Source organism: Ceratotherium simum, chromosome 8 (genome assembly GCF_057802395.1).
Source record: "Ceratotherium simum simum isolate JZ-2026a chromosome 8, ASM5780239v1, whole genome shotgun sequence".
Lineage (NCBI taxonomy): Eukaryota > Metazoa > Chordata > Mammalia > Perissodactyla > Rhinocerotidae > Ceratotherium > Ceratotherium simum.
This window is the reverse complement of record NC_141907.1, coordinates 72,262,593-72,287,848: the sequence shown is the minus strand read 5'-3', so window position 1 is coordinate 72,287,848 and position 25,256 is coordinate 72,262,593. Positions and strand designations below refer to the sequence as shown.

Here is a 25,256-nt window from a genome sequence, read left to right as displayed (position 1 = left end):
CAAGCATGGAGACTATTCATGGTCCAACTGTGTGGGCTTTACCACTGCTGATCTATTGACAGCCACTACTGACTGTCAGCAGCAGGTGGTCCTGTCCTTTGAGGAGACCAGACAGCCACTTGGTGACAAGTTGATAACAGGATAATTTTATGATTGTCCCTGAAGTCTGTGAGGATCACTCTCTTGGGATATGAGTTCTACCAGAGGCATTAACTTTACAGAAATGCTATACTTGCTGGTTTGTTTTGCATTTCCTTGTGACAGAACTGTATAGTGTTGTGATACCTCTTGCTGTACTGTGTCTAAAGAATTTTTCTTTTGGGGTGTAGCAGTAGGATTATCAAAGGTCATTGGCTTGAGAGCACTTCCAAGTCATTGCAGTGCTAAAACTTTTGACTGGTATCCATGGTAAAAAATATATTTCATATTACAACCCATTTCTTTTGTGCATGCAGACATAATAAAGTGAAGATGTAATCAATAAATATTTTCAAAAAGTTATGTAATTTTATATGCCCCTTATTTTTAGTATCCTGGTTTGATAAATTATATGGTTATGCTGGTAATATTGCATTACCTACTTCAGATGGAAATCATAAAGATTAAGTAATTCTTAGTACTTATTTTGCATTTTCTGTTCTTTGTTTTCATACATCCTTACTTTCCCTGAATTCTTTCTTGCATCTGTAAAATGAGAATTTCTTCTATCTTTAAAATTTTATGATTACATGGTTGTTTATATTGAATTGCCCTTTTTCAACTACCTTCAAGAACAGCCCCCTAAGTTGACTTTTTCAACTTCCACTACATGCCTTGGTGTAATCCTATCATTTCTTTTTCTTTTCTTTTCTTTTTTCAAGGAAGATTAGCCCTGAGCTAACATCTGTTGCCAATCCTCCTCTTTTTGCTGAGGAAGACTGGCCCTGGGCTAACATCCATGCCCATCTTCCTCTACTTTATATGGGACGCCACCTCAGCAAGGCTTGACAAGCGGTTCGTGGGTGTGTTGGTGCGTGCCTGGGTGCGTGCCCGGGATCTGAACCTGCAAACCCTGGAGCGGAGTGCATGAATTTAACTGCTATGCCACCAGCGCGGCCCCCTATCATTTCTTTAATTTGAGTTGTTACCAAAATATTTTAAGTCTTCTATTATGCAGATTTGGACTCAAAGTTGCTAAAATCGAGGGCCTTCCTTCTGTTTGAAGGGTCAGCTGTTCACTTGTTCATCCAGATGGTTTTGTGTATTTTTCTTTTTTACATTTTTTTTTGGTTGGTGGGGGCAGGACAGAGGGGAGTTATTTATTCCTAGAGACCAAGGGTTCACAAACTTTTTCTGTGAAGGGACCCAATAATAAATACTTTGCAGTCTTTACATGTTGTTCTTCTTTTTTTTAACAACCTTTTTTAAAGGTGTAAAAACCATTCTTAGCTCCAGGCTATAGACCCGGTATGAGGCAGATTGGACCCACAGGCCATAGTTTGCAGAGACTCCTGCTTCATGTGAAACCGGAGTTAAATTGCTGATAAACCAGATTTCTAAGAAATTTACTGGTAATTTTATTAAGATATTTAATTTTCAAGATGTTATATTAAAAATCTGTTTCTGCATGATAGAACAAATATATTGCTTCATAATACTTCAGCCTTTCCCCCGCCCACCCTGCTTTGTCAAAAGACAGAAAGCGGGTTTATACATCTGGAATTAGTTTGAAGTTGCCCTGAGTGCACTCAGCCTTCGTGAGTGCAGTCGGGTGTGTTACGAGGGGTAAGAGGGCTGGCTACCACTGAGATCAGGCCTCGTGAGGGGCTCGTGGGAGAGCCTGTTCTGCACGTTCAGGAATTGGATTTTATTTACCTTTTGCGATGCATCCAAGGGGTGTTGTGAGGCTCTGAGGAATTAATTCACACTTGCCATTCTCAAAAGGGGGTCAATAAGCCAGAGCACCAATTTACTAATTTAGACAGTAAAATGTTATGTAGAAATTCCCTTGTGACATTGTTCTCTCAGGTGTGAAACTGAGATCAGAGGATTCCTCTGTAAAGACAGACTTAGGGGGCTGGCCCCGTGGCTTAGCAGTTCAGTGCGCACGCTCCACTACTGGCGGCCCGGGTTCGGATCCTGGGCGTGCACCGACCCACCGCTTGTCGGCCATGCCGAGGCGGTGTCCCACATACAGCAACTAGAAGGATGTGCAACTATGACATACAACGATCTACTGGGGCTTTGGGGAAAAAAAGGGGGAAAAAAAAAGGAGGAGGATTGGCAATAGATGTTAGCTCAGGGCCAGTCTTCCTCAGCAAAAAGAGGAGGATTAGCATGGATGATAGCTCAGGGCTGATCTTCCTCACACACACACACAAAACAAAGTAAAAAAAGAGACAGACTTAAGATTTAAGACTAATTCAAATAATGTCTACCACATCCATAGGAATTTGTGTATCAAGCTAACCTGAATAGTTCCAATAGCTCATCTTCATCAAGACAATGCAGGAGATGATCAGTAGCCCCATCTCACCCTCAAAGTTTTCTGTTTATCCTCAATGGAATAAAGATCCCAGAGAAAGAACACCTGGAACCCCACCAAACATAGCTACCCTCTTGGTGGGCCTCCTGGTCTCCCGTACCTTTGTATACATATGCATTTTATAAAAATGGATGAGCGGCCGGCCCCGTGGCTTAGCGGTTAAGTGCCGGTGGCTCTGCTGCTGGCGGCCCGGGTTCGGATCCCTGGCGCGCACCGACACACTGCTTGTCAGGCCATGCTGTGGCGGCGTCCCATATAAAGTGGAGGAAGATGGGCACGGATGTTAGCCCAGGGCCAGTCTTCCTCAGCAAAAGAAAAGAGGATTGGCTTGGATGTTAGCTCAGGGCTGATCTTCCTCACAAGAAAAAAAAGGATGACTCACATGTTGACTTGTAGGCTACTGTTCGTCCCCACTGAGCAATATGAACATAAGGTAATTATATTCTAAATCAAACTCTATTCTAATCAAATTCTAATCTAACTCTTATTTTCTAGACTGTGACTTCCATATTTCTTTGCTGTTACCTAGGGTGGGGATTTCCCAAACCTGCCTGATAAGAATCAATAATCATCATCAATAATCATAATCATTGGGATGCTTATGTAAGGAAGGAAGAGAAGAAGCAAAGACTATAGTCTTTTCCCCCCCTGTTGAGTTAGAATCTCTGAGGGGGTGGACCTGGGAATTCCAGATGATTCTTTGGGAAATATTGATTTAGGATTGTAATAAGCAGTTAAGGCCATTTAACCGACACTCATTATAACTTGATCCAGTCACCGTAGCAATTGTGTTCAAAGCCATATATTTTGTATCCATCTAAATATCAGAATCACATTCAGAACTGAGGGAGCTCATTAACATCACCTGATCTTCAAACCGTTTTTAACCTGCAGAATCATTCTTGCACCCAGCAACCCCACAGAACAGCATGTATGGGTCTCTGATAAATGACAGCTCAAAGTGGTGCTGCTCCGACCCAGGGAGGATGTGCCTCTCAGTTTGGCCTCCTTTCTCTGCCAAGCAGCAAAACCTTAGCATCACCTCAATAACAAAGGGCTTGGCAGTATACTGTTTGGAAAACCTCAAGCTGTTCCCTCTTTCTCATTTTGCAGATAGGGAAACTTGAGTTTCCAAGACTGTGACCAGCCACAGGTCACACCGATTGGTTCCTTGCTGAGATTTGGAATGTACTGCAGTATTACCAGGGTAACGATGAATCACCTGTAGTGGGCCACTTTTGCAAATATGTGCAGAAGCCAGGATGGGGACAGTGAGCTTGAATAGAAGCTAGGGAGCTGTATTTAAAAGAAGTGTTTCAGGAGCTGTGAGGCAAATACAGGGCCTTTTTATCCCTACAGTAACTCGGGCAAACTTTCTCCTCTTCCCGCTTTGTCATTCTCCATTCGCCAGGTGTGTGGACTTGTTTTACTTCCTTATCTTAGTCTGTATCTTTCTTATCCATAAAACAGGGATTCTAATAGCATCTACCTCTGTAGAGGTGTGAAGATTAAATAAGGTGATGCATGTAAAGTGCCTAGAAGTACCTGGCTCATAGGATGCGCTCAGTACATTTTAGCTGTTACTGTTAGATCCCATAGTACGTCATCTGGTTATTAGCATCATGCTAGTGCCGGTTTATGGATGACACCCTCGGCAGGGCTAGAACACCATCCTCCAGGATGTGTTCTAGGCATTAAACCATGGGTTGGTAAACTATGGCCTGCAGGCCAAATCCAGCCCACCACCTGTTTTTGTAAATGAAACTTTATTGGAACACAGCCACGCTCATTCGTATTTATACTGCCTACGGCTGCTTTTGCACTATGATGGCAAAGTAGTTGTGACAGAGACCATTATGGCACATAAAGTCTAAAATAGTTACTATCTGGCCCTTTATGGAAAGTTTGCAGACCCTTGCATTAAATGAAGAATGCCTGTTCCCAGCAGTTAGAATACACAGGTCCACGTACCCAGTGATACTGGCTTCTCTCAATGTCATCCCATTAACCCATTTGCAGAATGCATGCTTCCTCTCTCTGCAGCTTTAGGCTTCGCTGTATTGGAACTCCCGAATCCTCAAGAGCAGGGGGACACTTTCACCTGGGAATACAGTAAGGGTTCCATTGAATCTGAAACTTCGTCTGCCACTTAGTCACCTGGAGATTTGCACATGGGTGGAACAGCAGGCAAAGAAAGCAGTTATCACATTGGTCATTTCTGTTAGGAGAGGCTACCCTTAACTGCTACATAAGCGGGCAGAGAATCCAGAGGTAACTTGGTGTTTCCATGCTCTCTGGTTACAGTAAACAGGCAAACGAAACCACCACAGTCTGATGAAGAACAAGGAAACCCAGGGCTTTGAGCTCTCAGCATTTGGAGGTGTGGATCACGGCACCAAGCAAGCAACCTAGTACAGCTGAAATACTGGCCAAGAACGAGGGAACTCTAGAAAGGGTGGTAGAGGAGAGAGATGAAAACCAATTATGGCCTTGTGACCACTAACCCTCCTGTGTTGTGTTTTCTAGAGATTATAGCTGGGCTCCCTCAAAAAGTCCAGAGTGGCCTTAATGTGGGCATGAGTGGCTCTGAGTGGTGCAGAGGGTGGATGAAGCAGATGCTTTTGGTGCTCTGGGTCGTATCTCCTCTGCACCTCTGATTTCAGTTGCAGCTGTGGCGGACAGTTCCATGTGAGCTCAGATTATGCTGACAGCTTCCCACCTCAAGCCTGCACCACAAGTCTCTGCATTTTTCTTCTGTATGGCCTTCTCCAAAGCTGAAAGAACCTCCTCAGCCTGAGTGCAAGTATAGCCTGAAAGTGCCAGGGGTGTTAGCAGCCCAGGGGCAACTGTCAACCAGTAGGGATTGTGGCTGGTGGACAAAGGCCCAGCCTTATGTTCTTCAGGCAGGGAATTATGGGAGGCATTCTGTAGTTCTCAGAGGTGGAACTGAGGTGTTGCCTACAGAGGCAACTTCAATAACACGCCTGTATATCAGCATTTCCTCCTTTCCTGGCTCGCTCTGTTTCCTACTCCAGATTCCTAGTATCACCTCCCAAATAAACTACCTGAACTCAAGTCCTTGCCCTGGCTTTTCTTTTGGAGGAACACAAACTAAAACACATTCCCATTAAGACCAGAAACAAGACAAGCATGTCCACTATCATTGCTACCCTCCAACACAGTACTGTCGTTATTCACAAATGAGCTGGTCTACGTAGAAAACCCAAAGAACCAATACAGAATCTATTAGAGCTAGTCAAGGAGTTCAACCAGTGTGACACATGTAAGATTCATTTATAAAAAGCTAGTAATTCTCGGGGCTGGCCTGGTGTATAGCAGTTAAGGGTGCGTGATCCTCTTTGGCAGCCCGGGGTTCGCACGTTCAGATCCTGGGCGTGCACCAACTCACTGCTTGTCAAGCCATGCTGTGGTGGTGTCCCATATAAAGTAGAGGAAGATGGGCATGGATGTTAGCCCAGGGCCAATCTTCCTCAGCAAAAAAAGAGGAGGATTGGCAAAGGATGTTAGCTCAGGGCTAATCTTCCTCACTAAAAGAAATTAAAAAAACCTAGTAATTTTCCTTTATATCAGCAATAACCAACTAGAAAATATAATGGAAGACAAGATTCTGTTCATAGTAGCCATAAAACTATATTGAAGAATGCATGAGATCTTTATGAAATTTTAAGAAACACTTAAAGGACATTAAGGAAGTTCTGAATTAAAGGAGAGTTATGTTTCTGATATCGTAAAGATGTCAGTTTTCCCCAACCTAATCAATAAATTCAATGCAATTCCAATTAAATTTCAGCGGGACATTTTTTTCTCTTTTTTTCCCCCCAAGAACCCATTAAACTTGTTCTAACATTTATATAGAAAAATAAAGCTTCACAAAAATAGCTTAGTCAATTTTGAAAAAAAAAGGTCACAGAAAAGCACACATATGAAGACCTTACCACATATGAAGACATACTACATAGTCATAATAATAAAAATTGTTGTGCAGGAACATTCCTAGATTGGTGTAAGAGGCTAAAGAAAGAGTTCAAAAACAGACACATATATACATGAACCTGAAATATATCAGTGACACCACGAACTAGTAAGGAAAAATGACTTATTTAATAGAGAGTGTTGACAAAACTGGCTCATTATATAAAGAAAAATACCTATGGACCTTATGTAAAGTTACTCTTAAGATGTACTGAATATGAAAGGTAAAACCTAAGTTTAATAACTAAAAGTTTGTGACCTTTAAAACCTCTAAACACAATAAAGCAAGAAAAACAGATGGATTTTACTATATAAAAACTAAGGAAACATTGACCAAGTTATTAGTCAGATGAGGGATAATTAACCGAGTCCAAAACTGATAAGAGATTAATACTTAAACTATACAAGGAACTTCTGCAAATCAACAAAAAAGACCTTGACCTAGTGGAAAAATAGGCAATGAACAAAAACATACCTCTTTCCCATTAGATCGAAGAGTAAGATTTTAAAGGTTTGAAGAGGCAGTTTAAAAAAGGGAAACCCAAATGCTGAACAACTATATGAGAGGATGTTCACCCTTATTAGGAATCAGAGAAATGCAAAATAAAATGAGACCTCACCTTAAAACCATTCCATTAACAAAGATTAGGAAGCTCGATGGTACCAATGCTGGTAAGGTTATGGATAGAACTGGTGGTCTCATGCATGCAGTAATTGTAGGAGTTATAGATTGGTGCAGTCATTCTGGAGGGCAACATGAGAGCTCCGGGTAAAATTAAATATTTACAGACCTGGGACTTGGCACTCTGACTCCTGTTATAAATCCACTGAGAAACTCGTGAAAAGTCAACAAGGGAATTTTGTACAAAGATTTTGAAACAACTATTAGAGCCAATCCTTGACTATAGGAATGCATAAGTAGAATGTGGTGGCTGCACACAAGGAAATACTATACAATCATTAGAATAACTTACTAGAGGTGCACACAGCAGAAGCAGGAATGCATCAGTCGTTTTTGGACATAAAAAGAGAAGAAGCCTTTTGCAAAGTCTAAGCTTCATGATACAAGGCAAATTACCCAACTGCTTCTACTCAGGAAACAGACAACTCTTACGTCCTCTATTTTATCAAGTCTTTATTAAGAAGTAAAGTGCTCAGTATTACACATTAATGAAAGTCTCGATTGTCGAGAGAGACTTGCGTATGTAACATCTTCTTAATACCAATATAGAGGGGAAGATGATGGGGGAGGGATGAAGAGGGAATTCTCCATGACTAAAGAAGAAAAAAATATGTAATTGTGGGTAAAAGAAAGAATTTTGCAAAATTTTACAGGTGAAATGAAAAACAGTATAATAATAAGTATTATAAAAAGACTTTCTAGTGACCATAATGGATATATGGCACGTGGTCAATACACATGGATACCACATAATGGCTGCACTTCAAATCGAAGTTTGTTTAAATGTAACAACATGGTACACATACATAAATACATACACTCAATATCCCTGGAATGCAAACTTGAGTACCTAGTAAAAAGAACTTTGTGTAGCATATTCAAAAGAAAGTAAAGATGGAGGTGAAGCCATGGGAAATAACTGTTTAAGAAACTTCTACAGAAGCCAGCTTAGAAAGGTTTGTTTGCTCATGTTTTCATTGAAGATTTGATTGATATTCTACCAATTAAATCAATAGCATGTAAACTGAAAATATAGCATTAAAAAACAGGCCCCTCTTCTATTGTTCTCCAAGTGAGAGTTATTCACCAGCACTGCATTCTCTCTTGTCCCATTAGCTCTCAAAAGGTCACCTTACTCAACACTTTTGAAAAATAAGATTTTTACTTCTTATTGAGAAATAGATTTCTTCCTCACAAATTTGGTGAGACCTTCTCCAAATGAAAAATAGAAAAACTGCTGCAAACTCAATCTTTGGCTGTTACCTTCTGATAAGCCATGGACTTTCAATACCAAAAACTCCTTTTCATTAAATTGAGCTCCATTTAGATTATAAATTATAGTTTTGAAACACAGAATCAAGAGTATTTGAGTTCTGTATTCTTAAAACAGTATAAAACTCAAGTTTGAGTTTTATAATATTTTCATCTGAATTTCAAAACTCCCTTAATATCTTGTTTCAAGTGAATATATTTGCTGAGTTAAAACAAATTTAGTAAGTTGGTCTTCCCAGATTAGTTACAACATTAAATTCAGTTGCAAATAATTTGAGCCACATGGGATAGAGAATATACGGACAAATCTTTATAGGAAACTAATTACTAGGAAAAGTCAAACTTAGTGCTAGGACTCCTTCCAATTCTATGTTCTGGTTAGAGATGATATTTTAACCCATAAGTGATCTTTGGTGGTTTCACACAGCTTATTTCAAATGAGCAAAAATAGTATAAAAATTAAGTGAAACAATTATTCCCACAGACATTAGACATGATAAAGTAACAAAAAAGCATAATATTCAACATTTATCTTACCCATTCATACAAATTCTAGCATAATAACTACATACCCATTCTATGGTTTGGAGTTCTTTTCCAGCTCATCTTTTAGAAAAGTTGACCCCAGGAAGGTAGTTGAAATAAAAGGCTCCTTTCTTTAAAGAAAGCTATGTATTCAGCCTGAGTGGAAAGGAATGCCCCTCCTTTCCCTTCACACACTGGGCAAATGACAATACTGATTTTTGTAATTGGAAACAAAACTCAGAAGCCTTTTGACAGTTCTCGTCTAGCTTTAAAAGGCCACTTCATCGTCAGCTGAGAAGACTCAGTCATGGCCAGCAAGTGGGCAAACACTCTATACACTTTACAAAGGTTTTTTTTCTGTACTCAATATTTACACCTAGATTTCTTATATGAGAAAAAGAAAAAAAAATCTTCTTTGATCCATGGGCGGTTTATCTAAAATAAATTAAAGTGCAGAAGCATTAACAGTTGGTCACAGAGACCAGCATCATGTGGTGATCAGGGCATATAAATAGTGTACTCGCTATGGCAATTCAGGACAGCCACCTTCTCACCCATCAGGAACACGTATATAACAGGCGTCCTAGACGTGGATATTGGAACTCCCGTTTCCACCTCCACCTTCTATTCCTTCCGTAGACTGGGACGAAGAAGGGCGGGAGCTTCTGGGGCGAGGCTGACCATTTAGTCCCACGGGTGTGCCTAAACCATGACTTATTTGGGAAGCTGCGTCATCGGATTCCCAGCGTTCCAACTCTTCCCGCACTAGCCGTTCCATCTGTTCCCTGTGGATGTCACTGTCGCGACCCAGTCTTTCATCCTAATAAATGAAAAAGAAATCAAGATGTTGGGGGTAGGGTAATGCATACTGTTGTACTGGGAAACTGCCTTAGGAAATCTGGGGGCCAAAAAATCTGTAATTAGGTAAGGCTGGAGATTTACAGCTTATGTATAATAGTAATTCTCAGAGTTACTGGAGTAAGTGTTTTGCTTAATTCTACCATCCAGTGAAGGCAGGACCATCAGTGTGTGGAGTATTAAGAAAGTAACACCTCAAAACACATAGATATGGAGAACAGATTGATAGTTACCAGAGGGGAAGAGGATGGGGGGAGGGCGAAAGGGGTACAGGGGCACATGTGTACAGTGACGGATGGCAGCTAGACTTTTCATGGTGAACATGATGCAGTCTATACAGAAGTCAAAATATAATGATGTACACCTGAAATTTATATAATGTTATAAACCAATGTTACCTCAATTAAAAAAAAATTAAAAAAAAAAGAAAGAAAATGCCTTGGCCATATAATTGGAGATCAGTGAATGAATACACACTTGTATGCTTTAGGCAAAAATACAATGTTTTAAAGTAAAAAAAAAAAAGAAAGAAAGAATACCTCCAGATGTTATTTGATCTGCAGTTATGGAGACAGAGAAACCTTTCAGATTAAAGGTTACAAAATATGACTCCTCTGATAATTTACAGAATCAGAATGTTTCTGTTTCAGATGACTACTTACCTCAGCCACTCCGTCCAGCAGCCTTCCCAGCACCTCCCTCCTCTTCACTTTGGCCCGCTCCATGATCTCTAGCTTCACTATCACAGCATCAATCTTGGACACGATGCTGCCGATGGAGTGCTCCATTCGGTCCACTCGTCTCACTAGGCTGCAGGAAACCAGAGTTGAGAGGGACAAAGCCACCTTGTGTTGTTGTCTTTTCAGCCTGGCTTTTCGAATGGAAGTGTTAAGATTTTTTTCTTAAACAGTATGATAATCTGAAACACTTTCTAAGTAGTCTAAAACTTACTTATCAGGCGATACACTCTCATACATTGCTGGCGGAAGTGCTGACTGACAACTTTTCTGCAAGGGAACATTGTATCAGAAGTCTTAAAAACGTATGCCTACCTTTAATTCAGATATTCCACTTTTCAAAAATTTTCTACAGGAAATAAGTATACGTGTGATTTTTGGCTACCAGAATATTCACTAGAGTTCTGCTTATTAATAGTGGGTCATTGAAAAATGGTTACATTAAATAGTTAATAGGAGATTATTTAAATAGTTAATAGGAGATTATTTAAATATGTTATTGTTCATTTATACAATGGAACTCTAGAGACACGAGAAATTATATTGTGATAGAATATTTAATGAGAGTGATGTTCACAATATATTAAGTAAATAAAGCAGTTAGAAAACAGTATGTTCACTTATGATTCCATTATTTTGAATAAATAAAATGTTATATAAATATATATAAACGTACAAATAGGAGACAACTTCTGAAATGGTGGCTTGAGCACTCTGTAGGTCCTCTCTCCAGTGCAACAACCATAACTGTTGAAAATCATTTTTAAAAATTTCTGGAAATTTTCTTAAGGGCACACAGCAAGCAAAGAAGCATTTACGTAAGAAAATCCACTAAATTTCAGTAAGAAGAGTGAGAGTGTGACATTTGAGCCACAGTCTGCTCCCTCTCTCCTGCTCCCAGCTCAGTGTGACAGAAGAGCCACTTTGGGTGGGTGCGGCAAAGACCACAGGGCTCCCTCTCCCTTCAGCTCCCAGGGGACAGCTATGGTATCTCCTAGGGAGGGGCAGGCTGCCAGTATTTCTCGACTTTATGCCTCCACCTCCAATCCACGTTGCAGAGGCTCTAATCCAGGCAAGAGTGGCTGAGAGGTATGAGGCTCTCTTCTTCCACTCAACTTTCAATTGTAGGATGGAGTTTCCATGCCAGGAGGAGCATGCTGAGAAGATCAAAGACTGCCATCTCAGGCCAGTGCCTTATTCATGAAGCAAGGGTGTCACTTTGAGAGAAAAGGGCCACCATCCCTGCTCCTGGCTCTGGAGCAGTGACAGAGAGGTTTCTCCCAGGGAGAGAGTCAGGCCATAGGACAGAGAGCTCCAAAGCTTCCCCCAAGTGAACTGGCTTCATTTGGAACAAAATGTGGGTAAACTCAAGCCTAAGAGTGCTCTTGAAAACAATGGAGATTGTGGTGACAAGCAGTTAAGAGGAGGCTGGTTGCCTCAACAAGTTAAATTGTTTACCAGCTAATTTACCAGAGAGAACCAGCGAAAGAGACAGCTAAGAAGACAGCTAAAGAACAGCTTCAAAAACTAGCCCTGCAAAGGGGCCTGAATTTAATTGGATCAGACTGTGGAGCAATTTATATCCCAAGGCATTATTGCAAACAATAGACCTATCAGCCAGCAATTAGAGAACCTAAGAGGTGGAAGTAATACCAACAGAGGCAGAAGGCTTAACAGAGAGATCAGGGAAAGACAATGAGACCCTTGCTAAAACCACTGTCTTCCCAGGATGACTGTGTGCATGGTCACGGCTGTGCCCTCCTAGAAGTGACATCAGAGGATTTACACTGTGGGGGAGATAGACTTCACTAAAAAACAAACAGATAGACTTCACTTAAAAACAAACATGCAAACAACAACAAAAACGAGCTCTGGGGGGAAGGGGAATTAGTATCCAGAATTCCTATAATTTATGATTTAATATCCCTAGTTTTCAACAAAAAATTACAAGACATGCAAAAAACAAGAAAATGTGACCCATACACAGGAAAAAAAGTGGGCAACAGAAACTGCCTTTGAGAGGGCCCACATAGACTTATTAAACAAAGAGTTCAGGCCGGCCCCGTGGCTTAGCGGTTAAGTGCGTGCGCTCCGATGCTGGCGGCCTGGGTTCGGATCCTGGACGCGCACCAACGCACCGCTTCTCCGGCCATGCTGAGGCCGCGTCCCACATACAGCAACTAGAAGGATGTGCAGCTATGACATACAACTATCTACTGGGGCTTTGGGGGAAAAATAAATAAATAAAAAAAAAAAAATTAAAAAAAAAAAATAAACAAAGAGTTCAAAGTAGCTATTATAAATATATTCAAAGGACTAAAGGAAATCATGCTTAAAGAAATAAAGGATAGTATGATGACATTGTCTCATAAATAGAGAATATCAATAAAGTGACAGAGATTATTAAAAAGAACCAGAAATTCTGGAGTTGAAAAGTACAATAAATGAAATGAAAAATTCACTAGATGGGCTCAACAGTAGATTTGAGCTAGCAGAAGAAACAATCAGCAAACTTGAAGACAGATGGATAGAAACTATGCAATCTGAGGAACAGAGAGAAAAAAGAATGATGAAAAATGAACAGAGCCTAAGAGAAATGTGGGATAGCAGTAAGTACCCCAATACCCACATAATGGAGTCCCAGAAGGAAAGGAGAGAGAGAGAGAAAGGAGCAAAAAAATATCTGAAGACATAATGGTTGAAATCTTCCTAAGTTTGATGAAAATATTACATATCCAAGAAGCTTAATGAACTCCAAGTAGGATAATCCCAAAGAGATCCCCACTCAGACATATTAAAAATAATGAAAGACAAAGACAAAAAAATCTTGAAAGCAGTAAGAGAAAAATGACTCATCACATACAAGGGAACCTCAGTAAGATTAACAGCTGTCTTCTCATCAGAAACAATGGAGGCTAGAAGGAAATGAAGGTGAAATAAAAATCTTCTGAGATAAAGAAAAACTGAGAGAATTCATGTTAGCAGGTCTGCTATAGAAGAGGTACTAAAGGAACACACTAAAGGAAGTTCTGCAGGCTGAAGGTGATCCCAGACAGTAATTAGATCCACATGAAAAAACAAAGAGCACTGGTAAAGGTAATTATGTAATTATAAAACACAGTATAAACGCATATTTCTTCTCTTAACTGATTTAAAAAGCAATGTATAAGACGACATGTACATAATTGTATTGTTGGGCCTATAACATATAGAAATGTAATGATATATTTGACAATAACAGGCCAAAGGAGGTGGGTAAGAGCAAAGTTGTCTTAGAATAGACAAATGACACCAGATGATAACTCGAATCCACAAGAACAAATGAAGAGAACCTGAAATGGTAAGTAAGAAGGTTAACAGAACAAACTATAAATATATACCTTCTCTTCTTTCTTGTCTCAGCTCCTTTAAGAGACATAAAAATATATAAATTTTATATATAAATATAAAAATATATAAATATATAAATTTATATATCACATATAAAGTGATAACTATAACAATATAATGTTGGATTTGTAACAAATGTAGGTGAAAGTGTACAGGCATACTTCACTTCATTGCTCTGTTTTATTGCGCCTCACAGATATTGTGTTTTTTACAAATTGAAAGTTTGTGGTGGGCCGGCCCTGTGGCTTAGCGGTTAATTGCGCTCCGCTGCTGGTGGCCGGAGTTCGGATCCCGGGCGCGCACCGACGCACCGCTTCTCTGGCCATGCTGAGGCCGCATCCCACATACAGCAACTAGAAGGATGTGTAACTATGACATACAACTATCTACTGGAGCTTTGGGGAGAAAAAAGGAGGAGGATTGGCAATAGATGTTAGCTCAGAGCCGGTCTTCCTCAGCAAAAAGAGGAGGATTAGCATGGATGTTAGCTCAGGGCTGATCTTCCTCACAAAAAAAAGAAGAAAAAAGAAAGAAAGAGAAAGAAAGTTTGTGGCAACTCTGTGTCAAGCAAGGCTTTTAGCACAATTTTTCCAATGGCATTTGCTCACTTAGTGTCTCTGTGTCACATTTTGGTAATTCTCACAATATTTCAAACTTTTTCATTATTATTATATTTGTTATGGTGATCTGTGATCAGTGATCTTTGATGTCACTATTCTAATTGTTTTGGGGTACTACAAACCGCGCCCATATAAGGTGGCGAACTTAATCGATAAATATTGTGTGTGTCTGACTGCTCCACTGGACTGGCCATTTCCTGGTCTCTCTCCCTCTCCTTAGGCCTCCCTATTCTCTGAGACACAACAATATTGAAATTAGGCCAATTAATAACCATACAATGGCCTCTAGGTGTTCAAGTGAAAGGAAGAGCTTTAAATCAATGATTAACCGCAGTGAGGAAGGCATGTCGAAAGCCGAGATAGGCTGAAAGCCAGACCTCTTGTGCCAAACAATTAGCCAAGTTGTGACTGCAAAGGAGTTCCTAAAGGAGATTAAAAGTGCTACTCCAGTGAACACAGGAATGATAAGAAAGTGAAACAGCCTTATTGCTGATATGGAGAAAGTTTTAGTGGTCTGGATAGAAGATCAAACCAGGCCACAAAATTCCCTTAAGCCAAAGCCTAATCCAGAGCAAGGTCCTAATTGTCTTCAATTCAATGAAGGCTGAGAGAGGTGAGGAAGCTGCAGAAGAGAAGTTTGAAGCTAGCAGAGGTTGGCTCATGAGATTATTATTTTTTTTTTGGTCAAGAAGATTGGCCCTGAGCTAACATCTGTGCCAGTCTTTCTCTATCTTGTATATGGGACGCCGCCACAGCATGGCTTGATGAGCAGTGTGTATGTCTGCGCTGGGATCCGACCCATTAACCCTGGGCTGCTGAAGCGGAGCGTGCGAACTTAACGACTATGCCATGGGCCAGCCCCAGTTCATGAGGTTTAAGAAACCATCTCCATAACATAAAAATACAAGGTGAAGCAGCAAGTGCTGATGTAGAAGCTGCAGCAAGTGATCCGTAAGATCCAGCTAAGATAATTAATGAAGGTGGCTACATTAACCCACAGGTTTTCAAGGTAGACAAAACAGACTTATACTGGAAGAAGATGCCACCTAGGACTTTCACAGCTAGAAAGGAAAAGTCAATGTCTGGCTTCAAACCTTCAAAGGACAGGTTGACTTGCTTGTTAGGAGCTAATGCAGCTGGTGATTTTAAGTTGAAGCCAACGCTCATTTACCATTCTGAAAATCCTAGCTCTTAAGAATTATGCTAAATCATCTTCTCTGCCTGTGCTATATAAATAGAACAACAAAGGATGGATGACAGCACGTCTGTTTACAACATGGTTTACTGAATATTTTAAGTCCACTGCTGAGACTTACTGCTCAAAAAAAAAAGATTCCTTTCAAAATATTACTGCTCATTGACAATGCACCTGGTCATCTAAGAGCTCTGATGGAGATGTACAATGAGAATAATGTTGTTTTCATGCCTGCTAACACAACATCCATTCTGCAGCCCATGGAACAAGGAATAATTTCAACTTTCAAGTCTTATTATTTAAGAAATATATTTTATAAGGCTATAGCTGCCATAGATAGTGATTCCTTCGATGAATCTGGGCAAAGTAAATCGAAAACCTGGAAAGGATTCACCATTCCAGATGCCATTAAGAACATTCATGATTTAAGGGAAGAGGTCAAAATATCAACATTAATAAGAGTTTGGAAGAAGTTGATTCCAACCCTCATGGATGACTTTGAGGGGTTCAAGACTTTAGTGGAGGAAGTCACTACAGATATGATGAAAACAGCAAGAGAACTAGAATTAGAAGTGGAGCCTGAAGATGTGACTGAAGTGCTGCAATCTCACAATAAAACTTTAAAAGATGAGGAGTTACTTCAAAGAAAGTGGTTTCTTGAGATGGAATCTACTCCTGGTGAAGATGCTCTGAAGAATGTTGAAATGACCACAAAGGCTTTAGAATGTTACATAAACTTAGTTGATAAAGCAGCAGCAGGGTTTGAGAGGACTGACTGCAATTTTGAAAGAAGTTCTACTGTGGGTGAAAGGCTATCAAACAGCATCACATACTATACAGCAACACCATTAGTGAAAGGAATCAATCATCAATCAATTGCTGTGGCAAACTGCACTGTTGTCAAATTTTAAGAAATTGCCACAGCCACCCCAGCCTTCAGCAGCCACCACCCTGCTCAGTCAGCAGCTGTCAACACTGAGGCAAGACTAGTTAGCATTTTTTAGCAATAAAGTATTTTTAATTAACATATGTATATTGTTTTTTTAGACATAATGCTATTACACACTTAATAGACTAGGTATAGTGTAAACATAACTTTTATATGTACTGGAAACCAAAATATTTGTGTGACTTGCTTTATTGCAGTAGTCTAGAACCTAACCCACAACATCTCCAAGGTATGCTTGTATAAATAATGGCACAAAAAGGTGGAGGAGTTAATAGAATTATATAGGAATGATGTTTCTATATCTCACCAGATTAATTTAGTGTAAATCTGAAGTGGATTCTGATAAGTTGATTTATATGTGTTAAATGCTAGAGCAACCACTAAGAAAATAACTGAAATATATAGTGAAAAAATCATTAAAGGAATTAAAATGTTACACTAGAAAATATTTACTTTATGTAAAAGAAAGCAATAAAGAAGGAAGAGAGGAACAAAAAAGACATGAGACCTATAGAAAACAAAAAATAAAATGGCAGATGTAAATCCAAATACATCAATGATAACGTTAAATGTAAATGGAATAAACATTCTAATCAAAAGACATGTCAGACTGGATAAAAAGACCAGATGCAGTTGTACGCTATCTATAGGAGACATACTTTAGATTCAAAGATACAAATAGGTTAAAGGTACAAGGATGGAAAAAGATAACATGAAAAGCAACCATAAGAAAGCTGGAGTTGCTATAGTAATGTCAGATAAAAAAAGACTTTAAAACAAAAAATTTTACTAGAATTAAAGTAGGACATTTTATAATGAAAACAGGGTTAATCTATTAGGAAGATATACCAATTATAAACATGTATGCACCTAACAACAGAGTTCCAAAACACACAAAGCAAAACCTTACAGAAATGGAAGAAGACACAATTTAATAATAATTGTTGGAGACTTTAATATCCCACTTTCAAATACTGGATAAAACAACTAGGTAGAACAACAAAGAAATAGGAGATTTAAATAACACTATAAACCAGCTAGACCTAATAAACGTCTATAGAACATTCCACTTAACAGCAGAACATACATTCTTCTCAAGTGCACATGGAATATTCTCCATGATACACCATACGCTAGGCCATAAACACATTAAAAAAAAACCACATGTAAATGGAGACAGAAACACCACAATGTTAACTGATACTTTTGGCTGGTGGGAATGAGAGATTTTAATGTTTTCTTTTGTTTTTATTTGCTAATTTTCCTATAATGAACGTATTACTTATATAAAGAGAAAAAAACACCAACAAAAGTCATAAAAAAGACCTGATGATTAGTAATGGAAAAGATTGAATTGAGGGAGGTGGGAGAAATTGCTTGATCTCATTTGGACTCTTGTCAACTCAAATTCTGCCAAGTCCTTTATACTTACACTTGAAACTCTTCATAAGAAACCCCACTGGAGATGCTTCCTCTCCTTCTGGAGCTATGCCCACTGTCTTCATCATCATCCTCCTCAGAGTCATCCAGGCTTCGTGGGAAACTTCGGCTGCTCATGGGACGTGGTAAAGAGCTGTGATCCAAGTCCAGGTCCTCCTGAAGAATATGGGGTCACTGAGTGAGGAGCAGGAACACCTAGACCCCACAGAAGCTTCACGAGGGCTTGGGCAAATGGGAAATGGGTGTATGCCATTTACCTAGGATTTCTTTGTGGTTACACCAGACTGTGATTCCCATACTTTTGAATTTCATGGATTGGCAAATTTTCAAAACAGATTTTAATGACCAGCAAGGAGTTTCTAACTTTTTGTTAGAAGAACATTAAAAACACAACAAAGCAAAGAAAAAAGTAAATGAAGAAACATACTATCACCTTTTCATGCAAGATAACACAGTTCATAGCTAAAAAGTAGGAAAGATATAGTCTCAGAATAAGAATTTTGATTAAATACAGCCTTGTGAAAACTTTACTCATTGTCTTCTTGTTCACACTTCACTATGACTGGTGAAGTTTTTCACCTACTGGCACTGTTCTGTGCAGCAGTGTTCAGAAACCACTGTTCTATACTATCTCCTCCTAGGAAAGTGACTGTGCATGTAACGTTCTTCTGTATTCTCTGTAACTCACCACGGATTTCTTTTTTTGGTTTGTTTAACCATTTATTTTTAAAGTTAATGTTAAAGGCTTATTTTTTCTGATTACAAAAGCCCATGTAAGTTTACTTTTAACAGTTTCATAATAAGTATTCAAATGGAAGGCGGTTGTTAGTTTTATTTATTTTTTTATTATTTTTTTTGGTGAGGAAGGGTAGCCCTGAGCTAATATCTGTTGCCAATCTTCCTCTTTTTGCTGAGGAAGATTGGCTCTGAGCTAACATCCATGCCCATCTTTCTCTATTTTGTATGTGGGATGCCACCACAGCATGGCTTGACGAGCGGTATGTTGATCCACGCCTGGGATTTGAACCTGCAAACCCAGGGCTGCTGAAGTGGAGGGCAGAAACTTAACCACTACACCACTGAGCTGGCCCCAGTTTTATTTTATTATAAATGTTCATTTACAGAGCAACTAATATCTCCTGAGAAATCTTTATTATTTTCCACTCTCATGGGCATTGTGAAGTATATAACAACTTAGGTTTCTCTTTTCAAGTTGATTACTGGAAAGCTTAGGGCCAAATTTGTAGCCCAATCTTAATGAGCATATGTGTTTTTATAGAATGCATTTTTAGCTTCATTCATAGTCTAGTTTTATATTTCCCTTTTGTTTTGTTTTGCTTCACTCTTCATTTTGATTTTTTACATTTATGCTAACTTATTGCATTTTCATATATTTTGTGTTATATATCCTTTTTGGAATAAGCAGGGTACTAATACATAAATTGATTGAGACAGAGAGAGAGAGACAGAGAAAGTGAGTGAGAGTGAGTGAGAGAGAGAGACAGAGAGACAGAGAGAGAGGGAGGGACTTTCTATAACCCACTACTTACTATGGTGTTTGAAACACTGTGGGTGCTGGATCAGATCATGCTCTCCTAAACTAGACCTACCCTCTCTTTTTCCAAGTCGTCTCTCATTTGCTGATGTTCATGTTCAGTCAGTTCTTGGTCTCCATCTTGGTCATACTTTGTGAATATTGCCTCAATCTCTGCATCAGTATGGCCCTTCCTGAAATTATTGAGAGGTCACAGATGAACTCATTCTTGTACATGGTCCAACCCAAACACAGAGACATCAAAATGCAGGAGGAAAGGGTAAACTGCTGAATCAGGGCCAGTTCTCCTCTTATAATAAGTTCCAGAAAGACAACCACCTCTGACAAAAAGTGTCTCTATGAGTACTTGGGCCAGAAATATCCTTATCACCAAGACGTTATCACAAGGAATTTCCCAGGGCTTCAAAAAGTGTGATTCTCACCCTTTGAGATCCTGTCGAAGTTCATCAAAGTTTAACTTGCCTCCTCCTTGCCGTAAACTCTCTGAAATATCATCCACAGTATTTTTTTTTAGTTTTAGTTTGACCAAGGCTTTATGGTAGCCCTGTCGAAAAGAAAACACTTGGCTTAGTTTATTCTCCTTTGCGTTTGCTTTGCCGTCCATTTACAGCAGCAATACTGTAAACTCAGTGACCAGAACAGTGCCTGACCTAGCTGGCCACTCAGTAAGCACGCACTGAATGAATGAACCATCAACGTATCCCGAGTTTTCCATAATATTCTCGTGGAAGAATAACACGGAAGAGTCAGGATCTTTCAGTAAATCAAGAACTAAGGGCCTTTTGCTCTTATGTGGACTCAAGTTTAGGTTACAGTAATGAAAATCACTATATGTTCCACAGCTGTATGCCTCAGAAGATGCAGAAACGTGCAACTGTTCTTAAGAACACCGAGAAACTGGAGTCATGGATTAATTGTTTATTTTCTATACTATCTCATAGGCAGCAATTTCCTTACATATGTTAAGTATGTAAAAAAATTTCCACAAAATGTGCATGAGGATTTATCACCAACAAACTCCAGGCAGACCTTGCTTTGCACGGCAGTGTGGGACCTAAAAATGACAGTGCAAGCTCAAACTGTGAGGTGACGTTAACAATCAACGGGAAAAGTTATGATTATTCTGTGACCTTTAAACCTTTTTGTTGAAACATTAAAAACTCCCTTAGTGTTGGTTATAAATTTATAAGGAAATAAAAAGTATAGTAAAATGACTATTTATTTAGTACATTGAAATTTAAAACATTAGAAATATTGAAAATTAAAGTGTTTTATTTCTTTGTAAAAAACTTATCCAGAGTAGTTTGAACAGCGCTTGCCTTCCTCTGCTTCTTGTATAACTTATGATATGGAGTGAGCATCTTTTCTATGTCTGGGTGATTATCATAATCCTTTCTTAATATGGATCAGCTCCCAACGTTTTATTCTTTGTACTTTTTTTTTTGGAGGAAGATCAGCCCTGAGCTAACATCCATGTCAATCCTCCTCTTTTTGCTGAGGAAGACCGGCCCTGAGCTAACATCTATTACCAATCCTCCTCCTTTTTTTCCCTTTTTCTCCCCAAAGCCCCCATAGATAGTTGTATGTCGCAGTTGCACATCCTGCTAGTTGCTGTATGTGGGACGCGGCCTCAGCATGGCCGGACAAGCGGTGCGTCAGTGCGCGCCCAGGGTCCGAACCTGGGCCGCCAGTAGTGGAGCGCACGCACTTAACTGCTAAGCCACGGGGCTGGCCCTCTTTGCACTTTCAATGTTGTGAAATATCCCCCAAAGTTCCTTTAATGTGAAGTTTTTTGCCAGTGTCACTTTCTCTGAGTCATCTTCATCCTTTTCATCACAATTACTTTCCTCATTTATGTTGATAAATTTGCCTTCACTAAGTTCTTTTGGCTGCATATCTAGATCTCTTGAATGGTGGCAGCGCCAACATTCCCACGGCTAGCTACCTATTTCTTCTATAAATCCATTACATTTATTTTGAATTTCCCTTCCAGCGATATAATTCTTGGTTTCTTTGCTATAGTGTCACCTCTGCTAACCCATTCTCTTTTTCGATTATGCATTTTTGTAAAATGTCACATGGGTTTATCACTGGGAGATGAGGCAACATACCACATGTCTTGTGCGTAAACTGAACAGCATATGCTCAGTGACCAATCCTAAGCTTTGAAAGAAGTGACAGTATTGGTCATTGATTATGATGCACATCTGTTATTTATGTAATGATCTGTAGACTGAAGAGCTAGGAGTGAAGTTTGTGCTTTATGCTATCACTCACAGTTACTGTACTGTGATAACCTAAATATGCTGTGATAACTGAAAGTGAAGTTTCTACATTATGCTATTACTCAGTTAATATACTGTGATAACTGAAATTTGAAGTGTGTTGAGAGGCTGGTGTTATTTAACTGAAATAAGTGAAGTTTGTGCATATCAGAACCAAAGTGCAAAGTGAAGACCGCTAGTATACACCCAGGAGATTTGCTAAAATGTAATCAATTAACTGATATGCAAAATTCAGGAGAACACAAATTTTAGGTCCCATCCAAGCGATTTTGTTTTAAGAAACAGAAGTTCTCTGTTACAACATGATTCACAGACACCATAGTCCTATGGCTTGAACCAACAGAAAAATATTACCATCAAGGAGCCACTGTATCCTACCAAAATGATGTTAGGGAACAAGCTGTGTATTTTGGATGTAGTTACTTGTTGTTGCTTAAGTTTTATACTTTAAATCAAATAAAGAATTCACATTGAGAAGAACAAAGCAGCCCAACTTTCCTGTCCTGCCCTTCTGTTGAACAATCCAGCACGCACTTCCTGAGAAGGTGCGGAAGTGAAAGTTCTCAGGCCCTACAGCTGTGGTCTTCTCCACGGGACCTTTTCTTTTGGTTATTTTAAAACTTCCCTGGAAGGTCAACGGTAAAGGGTGAACTACAAAATATTTGCCTCTAAAACTTTTTCTTATCTTTTTTTAAATTGTAATTAAGATAGAAAAAGTGGAAATGTCTTTATAGTCTTCCCTTCCAGTTTATTCTGAACTCTGGATCAGGAAGTGAGAGCCAACCACAGGAGGTGTCAAAACAAATAAAGGGGATGAGCCAGCAGCTCAGCTCTTAAGAGTCAAAAGAGATTACTGAGAATTTAATTCCAGGCATTAAAGGGATATCCATCTCTAGCTCCAAGATGGAGAACACTTGAATTATTCCTGAAATATAGCAATCTACTCTTCATTTTAAACAATGATAATGGATCAATGTTGGTTTGGAAATCTGACTGAAACAACGTTCATTTTATGTAGAAAAGAAAAGACTTCTGAGAATTGTCATACCTTTCTGATAAGATCTGAGAGTTCCATTTCAGCTTTCTGCTGGGCCAAATCAGATTTAACTTCAGAGTAAGTATCATTGATGATGGCCAAAAACATATTCTGTTTATAAATCAAAGGAAAGTTGAGATTAAAGAAGAAACCTAAATATATTTTGTAAACATCAATCCAATATGTGACAAATGCCTTTAATGTAGTAGTGCTGCCTACTAGAGGACAACATTCAAACAAGGCCACATTTGAGCATTTCAAATTGACACAATTATGTCCCTCATTTGGCAGATGACATAAGAAGGAAACCCAGGTGGCCCGAAGTCGGCTAAAGGGTCTGCTGCAGAAATCTCAATTCCTGGTTTTTGTTTTCCTTAGAAATTCAGGGATTCAGGTGCTCCAGAATTCAAAGTACCACGAATGTTAGAGATAAACAAAGGCTTACTCTTCTGTCTCTTTTTTTCTTTAATATATAATAGGAAGAAGAAACTTAAGAGGTTTAAGTTTAAAACTAATCATGATACATGCACACAGCAAGATACAAATGGACTTGCATGATTTTCCTGACTCTCTCAGTCCTATTAAAGTACATCTAATACTCAAGCAGTAAATACCACAGATGTAACCACTAAATATCTGGACCAACTTTGGAGATATTACACTGAATTATTGAACTTTACGCAAGGGATCTTTATGAAATCTGTTAAAAATGGAAACAATTTTGTTGTTTTCTTAAGATGATGGTTGACGTAGGAAAGTCTTAAGTGTTAACGTTTAGATGAAAAATACCCATTGCCTAGGTTGAGCTAACTTAATCTAATACTTTCTCAGTGAACAAGTAAATGTATAAATGTTACAAAAAAGAACAAGATGTCTTTTAAAAAGTCTTAATTAACTTAAGGCCAAAATGTTAAAAATGTTAACTTGTACCAAATCAACAGAAAAAAATTATTTTTGAAAATAATTTTTCAAGCAATTTCCATTCATTGTTAGATTTAGTTTTAAATTTAACATTTGAATATACTCTGTAGGTAGTTTCTAGATGTGTTAAGTACGAGTAAGTTAAAACAAAATATCTTAATCTTGATAAGGAATAATTCACTCAAATATTACTCTTGACCTTCTGAATCTAGCTTGCTTTGTCAGTTCCTACTTTTTAAAAAGAAAAGAAGAAGGAGAGAAATGAAAAGTCATGCTAGCCAGCGACCATGCAAGTGCTGAGGTTTGTGTTAAAAAAGCATGTAAAGCATATTCTACTTTTCAGGCAAAGCGCTATTTTAGGTCACTTGATGAATCTGCACTTCATCTAAATTTTTTTTCTAATTGAATAGACACATAGAAATGACAAATGAAAGACCATGGAAAAGAAATTTGGTGAAGACTTAAAACTATGAATCAATGAAAAGTAAAATAAAATACATTTTCTAATATCTACATTTTTTCCTACTTCCTGGGTTTTAGAAAAAATGGTAGGGACCAGAGGGTAAGAGAGAAAGAAAAGATGGTGATTTATGATTTAAATCACCTCACTATGAACAAAAGTGTACATACCAAAAGAATGAAGAACATAAAGAACACAAACGTAGTGAAATAAATTGGTCCCAAAACTCGATTAGCTTCCTCAATCTCTGCGAAGTTGATATCACCCAAAATGATACGGAATTGAGTGAAGCTATAAAAACAAAACAAAATGGAACACACTACCACAGTGCAGAAACAAAGAATGCCCAGCATTCCTGTAACATTTTTTAAAGATGATTTCATACTTTCAGACCTTTTTATCAGTGTAGATAGCTGCCAAATAACAGGAAATTGTCAATCCTTTTGGAAAATTCTTGTACTTATGTGAGCAATTGAAGCCTTCTGGAGTAAAAATAATATGCTTTTATGCTAAATATGTTATTTCCAATGGGTTAAAAAGAAAATATAATTACTCTTATTAGATGGCTAATGAAGCTATGAGAATTTAAAACATAATCTGGGTAAAACATGGTAACTCTAAACCTTCACAGTGGTCACCCTGGGTCTGAATTTAAAACCTCTTAAAAAAATTTTTTTGAATGATAGCCAAAAGTGTATGCATTCAAAGATCCAGTATTCTCACATGCACTCAAAGTGGGGTCAAAAGTTGCTGTGTGTCACCAATGCTGGGTCTTAATCAGTAAAATCATTTCCATTCTGATTTTACCAAACAG

At 38.7% G+C, this 25,256-nt stretch overlaps 1 protein-coding gene across 2 annotated transcripts in view; it reads right to left on the bottom strand.

The window, feature by feature from the left end:
* Positions 1 to 7,637: 7,637 nt before the first annotated feature.
* The window catches only part of PKD2 (polycystin 2, transient receptor potential cation channel), a 53,205-nt gene continuing 35,586 nt past the window's right edge, over positions 7,638 to 25,256 (bottom strand). Inside the window, exons 9-15 of one of the 2 annotated variants that reach the window (XM_004430943.3) lie at positions 24,613 to 24,733; positions 23,074 to 23,172; positions 20,163 to 20,284; positions 19,796 to 19,913; positions 18,178 to 18,341; positions 10,517 to 10,664; positions 7,638 to 9,816 (exon numbers count right to left, since the gene is read on the bottom strand). In XM_004430943.3, the coding sequence (XP_004431000.3) occupies positions 9,580 to 9,816; positions 10,517 to 10,664; positions 18,178 to 18,341; positions 19,796 to 19,913; positions 20,163 to 20,284; positions 23,074 to 23,172; positions 24,613 to 24,733 (1,009 nt within the window). In that variant the 3' untranslated portion in view covers positions 7,638 to 9,579. Of the gene's footprint in view, positions 9,817 to 10,516; positions 10,665 to 10,695; positions 10,862 to 18,177; positions 18,342 to 19,795; positions 19,914 to 20,162; positions 20,285 to 23,073; positions 23,173 to 24,612; positions 24,734 to 25,256 lie in introns of those variants that run through there. The other variant, XM_087434565.1, reaches the window with a different exon arrangement.